General features: G+C 40.6%; 1 protein-coding gene across 1 annotated transcript; it reads right to left on the bottom strand.

Annotated features, from left to right (window-relative positions):
- Positions 1 to 1509: 1509 nt before the first annotated feature.
- Positions 1510 to 3128, bottom strand: LOC147619585 (uncharacterized). Its single transcript, XM_086773578.1, has 3 exons — positions 2696 to 3128; positions 2383 to 2429; positions 1510 to 2157 (listed from the first exon to the last, which is right to left on the bottom strand). The coding sequence occupies exons 1-3, from the start codon at positions 2835 to 2837 to the stop codon at positions 1897 to 1899; spliced, it is 450 nt and encodes a 149-aa protein (XP_086629704.1). The 5' UTR covers positions 2838 to 3128; the 3' UTR covers positions 1510 to 1896.
- Between the last annotated feature and the right edge of the window lie 2162 nt (positions 3129 to 5290).

Below are 5290 nucleotides of genomic sequence, written 5' to 3'. Positions count from 1 at the left end.
TGGTCTCTCTGGGCCAAGGATTCCACTAATACTCGAAAGAATCCCTTTACTATCACGAAGTGCAGGCAGATAAGGATGGCTTTGCCTACGCAACAAACCAATCATCTTCTAAAATATTCTTCATGTACCCCGTTAAGTACAAGTAAGCAACACAATCAAGAACTTTCTTGAATTCAAGAAACTTTGTCAATAGGGAGTGAAGACCCAACATTAAACACCTTCTTGTTGGTCGGGTTTGTGGGTCATGTGTATGGTGCACCTTTGTAACTTTGAAGTCTACAACCACCATTGCTTCTTCAAGGCTTTGTATGGTATTTGTGTCCTTACAACCAAAAGATAGGGTGTCAACATAGAAAAGAAACAACGTTGAGGTGCCTTGTCCTCCACTCTTAGAAAGAGCAACCATCACTTGTAATGTGAGCTGTCTCACTCAATCTTTTGCATGATGGTGAATTTGCATGTGATAGATTCTCTACATAAGTGAAGGCCAACTATTGAACCTCTTGCTCTAGCTCCAACTCCAACACAATGTTGGCATGCTTATCGTAAGGATTGTACCTAACCCTATCGAGCGACATGCACCACACGACAACATTTTAAGATAATAGAGAGTAACTAAGAACTCCACTCCTAACCCTAACCAAGACTCTTGCCTCTAAGTTTATCGTATTTATCATGTGCGTTCTTTGGGTGTGTAAAAGCTATCAATATTATCCATTCTTAGAAGCCACTATTTTTAGACACAAGGAGCAATCTACATTGTCCATATAGATACAAAGGCATCTTGCACATGTTAGATTTCTAAACACATTTACGAATCCCTGTTCATATCATGAATGTAAGTTGCCCACTTAGGTGTTTCGCATCAAACTATGAACATAGCAACACAATATCCTAACATAGCAAGTTGAGGGTGTTTTGCATCAAACCATTAACATAGCAACACAATATCCTAGCATAGCAAGTTGAGGGTGCCTTGCTTGTTCCTTAACAACTTGTAATTATTTATAATGGAACCACATTATTATTGGTTGGGACATTCCTTCTTAGATGTTCATGTATTTATGAGACAATCTAGCCATGGTTGGTACCTTCATTATTTATTGTTCATGTATTTATTAGGCAATCTAGCCATCTTCAATATTATGTTTCTCCACTTTGGAGCATATGCAAAAATTAGGAAAAATAAATAAAGTGAAAACCTACATGACGAAAAATCGATTGCTTGTTTTTACTTTCAAAGGCTTTGATTTTCATTTAATGAAACTCAAAGTTACTCCTGGCTTTATCCAACGCTCGTTATCAACTTGCTTGATCTACATAATCTTGGTGAGTCATGGCCCTTCATCAAGAACTAGTAAGAAACCTTGAATGTTATTGAAGTTTTGAAAATCCCGCAAAAGACAACAAAAAAAACTTACAAAATAAAAGCACTCTCTTCAACATCTCGAGGTGTGGCAAAGGATAATTATTAGCTCATATTGCAAGGAATAATTATCAGCTCTTAAAAGTTAAATATGTGCCATTATATATAAGTTTATGATCCAAATGCACTCTACAAAATTGAGGGCTCTCTCCAAAGCCCTAGAGAATCTTTCATCATTCTCATCCATAGGAACACTTCACACGTGCTGGCATCGACTATATTGCCTAGAAACTCCACCGTAAGGCTTAACGATATCGAGGGTCACAAAATTTATATACCCCAAGGACGATGGTCCTCATAAATTAACTAATGGGGGGAGAAACCGTGAGGGATAATAAAAGCAGGGCATAAACACAGGCAGACCAAAAAAACCATCTAAGGCTAAGCGAGCATGTGGAAGGAGGTGGGGGCAACGGACAAAAGTGGCATCTGTGTGTAGATGATGTGGCAAGATGCATGGCAATGGCGTTTCAAAAAACACACGTGCAAGTCCAGACTGCATGTTGGGAGACGCCATGGCCCCCAGAGACATACATGGCCCTTGCCACGCACTCCCCTTGGCAGCCAGGGCACTCATTGTGGCATTGTGGGGGCCTGGATCCTGGCTGCCTCTCTTCTGCTGTTGATGATGATGATGATGATGATGATGATGATGACGATGACGACGACGACGACGATGATGATGCACCCAGCCTTGCAGATACCATCATTCTGTGACGAAATGCCCAATCCTGCATAAACCAATCATGCTCAGCCTTAATCGCATATTAGGATTATGATTAATTTGACAATAATCTAACATCACAAACTGGCCTTGCATTGTTTATTGCCCAACGCTGTAATATGGTATTATATTTGGGTTAATAATTAGAATGTGATGTAGACATAATAGATTCTGTTCGAATCGCAGCAGGATTTAAGGTCTATTCCAGTGAGGATGGTTAAGTGGGGGTTACCTCGAGGTGGACATTACTCAGATGACGATGATCTCTTCGCCAAAGCTCTGATTTACGGCGAGGAAGAAAAAAAAAAGGGAAAAAAGGGAAAAAAATCAGAAGGAAAAAAGTTTTTAAAAAATAAGAGAAAAAAAATGCGAAGATGGGAAGCAGAGGATCTCTCTCTCCCTCTCTCAAGTGGCCGAAAGAGGGGAGTCCTCCACCGAGTGCAGGCTTGCATGGCACTGTTGGTCCATACCTCTTTAGGAGGGGGGGCGGAATTGAATTTTTATTTTATTTTTTCAACTTTTATTATTATTATTTTGGCACATACCGTCTTCTTGCAGCAAGACCAGCCAAGCTCGAGCACGCCAAGACAAGACAAGCAAGAGCAAGAGGAGGAGGAGCAGCAGCAATCGGACTGGGGCCCTCGAAACAGAACGGAGAAAAGCCAGGGCAGCTGCAGGCGCAGCCATAAAAACAAAGACAGAGATAAAGTCTTCGAGAGATATCTACCTTATCACTATAATCTGCTGTGCTTCTTCTTCTTCTACAGTGTACACTACAGTGAAGGAGGAGGAGAAGGCACGGTTAAAAAGACACAGAGACCCCTTTCTCTGTGTCTGTGTCTCTGTGTGTGGGGAGTGCTTTTGAGCACAGCAGCCCATCTTATGTCAGTGCCTAGGAAGGAAGGTCTAACTGAGCCGCTCCCAACTAGCTGTTAGAGAATCGAGACCCCTCGTTCTGGTTGCCTTGAGTCCTGACTCTAGTCCTCCTCCTCCTCCTCATGCAAGTCCAATGATACTTCCTAAAGGACAAGGCCTAAGGTCTGGCAACATTTTTTTTCCCCAAATTAAGCGTGTCAAACCAGCCCTCAACATCCATCATGATTTCCCTGATCCATGGGTGCCCAATTGAGGAATTCTCGTCCATCTTGCTTTCCCCATGCCACCACCACCTTCAAACACATTTTTAAACCCCTCACACCCCTATTTCTCTTCTTCCAAAGAGTTTCACGAACTTCCACGTGGCAAGAATTTGGAAGTTCACGACGCAATTCGGAGGTTCGAGGAGGGGTAGGCTCCTATTACTCTCAGAATTTCAAAAATATCAAGCCAGGAATTATATACGTGTAAAGCACGGGTTAGCCCCACTAGTATAAGTAGTATATATCCAATGTCCATCTAAAGCTCTCCACAATTGAAGGGGCATGTTCACCCTTGAAACATATATGGTAGCATGGCCAATTCTCACTACCTTGCCATCACAGCTCCATCATGGGGTGGGAAAAATAGCCAAGATCCTTTCTCCTCCCGAATGTGGGTTTGATTCTGGCCCACCACCCCTCCCCCTAACTCCACAAAGGGATGAAAGAGTGTGTGTGTTTCTCATTCGCATTAAGGAAAAAAAGCTCCATCACCTTCCCCCTTTGAAGTCCATTGGAACCTTAGGTTTCTCATTTTCCAATTGCTTAAATAAGTTGCTTCAAAATTAACCAAATTGGTGGTCATTTATAGGTGCATCTATTTTTTTGATATCCCCTATTAGGATGCTTGAATTTGAGCATCTTCTTCACAAGGTTAGCCTACACTAACATGAGATTGGAAAGAACATGAAGTTGCAAAGAAGATATTAGTGTTTTCACATTTGAAAAAAGTGACGGACTTGGTGATTGTCATCTCACTAGTAGACTTTTCATAGGTGGTCTTAAATTGGTGCCATAGTGTAGTTTCCTTCTGCCATGATGGATTAAGTGAACTCCTCACATTATATACAGCAGACCCACCTTTTCCTGACCTTGATTTGCAATGGTACTTAAGCCACTTAGATGACTTGGGTGCAAAAGGACAAGCTTAAAAAATTGCAATGGTTCATTTTAAATTTATGGACGATCATAAAACCTAATTACAAAATGTGTAAGACAATGGGTAAACTATAAGCAATATAATAGTACTGATAAAGTCTATAAACCCTCCTTAAAAAGGGGTGGCATTCACCTGGTTTGAACCCAATTCACATGGCTTCCATTTGGCATGAAGGATCCCTCACATCTATCAACCCCTTGTGCCCCCTAAAAGAAAACCTCTCTCTCTCTCTCTCTCTCTCTCTCTCTCTCTCTCTCTCTCTTGCCACACACACAGGCACACACACAAAATTGGTGCACTATCAAGTTCTTCCCTAAATCCTTGACCATTGTGGATGCTACAAAACATTACTTGGGCAAGTACATGTCTTTCATTTATAGAGAAAGTTATGGAGGCAACATTATTATCAAAAGTATATGGGATCATGTTTTTGATATCATGCTTCTCCCATCTTTTAGCAAAATAATTGAAGCATGGGTGAATTAGATATCTTATTCCTTGAACCCTTAGTCATATGAGTTTTTTGGGGACTCTTTTTAAATGGAAATGTTAACTGTTGTCATACCTTTAATTATCAACACATGCCTTTTTCTTTCTTTAAAAGCATTATGGGGTAGAGTATGAATGCTATTTGAATAAAAGATGATTTATGTCAATTATTATGGATAGAATGATTACTTGATAAACATATTCCTCTCAATTTACACAAGAACCCATTGCATGCAGTTCACCCTCACACCCCCCCTCAAACCCATCTTCCATTGTAGTTATGATTCAATAGCTAGAGTGCTTTATTGGTGCTTTAGGTAGTCCCTTCCTTGCAATTATAATGGGCTTAGCTTGTGGACTCAAGGTTTTGCTCACTATCATTCTCTACTCTTTAAAGCTCTTTTTAAGCAATGACAAGGTTGTTTATGTGGCAAAGGAGAGAAGATTTAAAGCCAAGTCTCACTTTTAGTGGGTATGCATCTAAGTGAACATTGCATCTCATACATATGATCATCTTAGTTATTCATGTATGCATATGTGTGCACATGTGTATGCCTTAAATCTAAGGTGTGCAT

The sequence above is a fragment of the Cibotium barometz genome, chromosome 33 (genome assembly GCF_041138505.1).
Source record: "Cibotium barometz isolate CiBa-2024 chromosome 33, ASM4113850v1, whole genome shotgun sequence".
In the NCBI taxonomy this organism is placed as follows: Eukaryota; Viridiplantae; Streptophyta; class Polypodiopsida; order Cyatheales; family Cibotiaceae; genus Cibotium; species Cibotium barometz.
Note: the sequence above shows the minus strand (reverse complement) of the source record. Positions and strands in the feature narration are given on the sequence as shown.

Bases quoted from the DNA above. Each gene is read 5' to 3' on its own strand.
- LOC147619585 (XM_086773578.1), bottom strand. From the start codon at position 2,837: ATGGCTGCGCCTGCAGCTGCCCTGGCTTTTCTCCGTTCTGTTTCGAGG. The intron at 2,430-2,695 runs GTATGTGCCAAA...GCCGTAAATCAG, and splicing joins GGTCTTGCTGCAAGAAGACG to AGCTTTGGCGAAGAGATCAT. The intron at 2,158-2,382 runs GTAACCCCCACT...TGGTTTATGCAG, and splicing joins TGAGTAATGTCCACCTCGAG to GATTGGGCATTTCGTCACAG.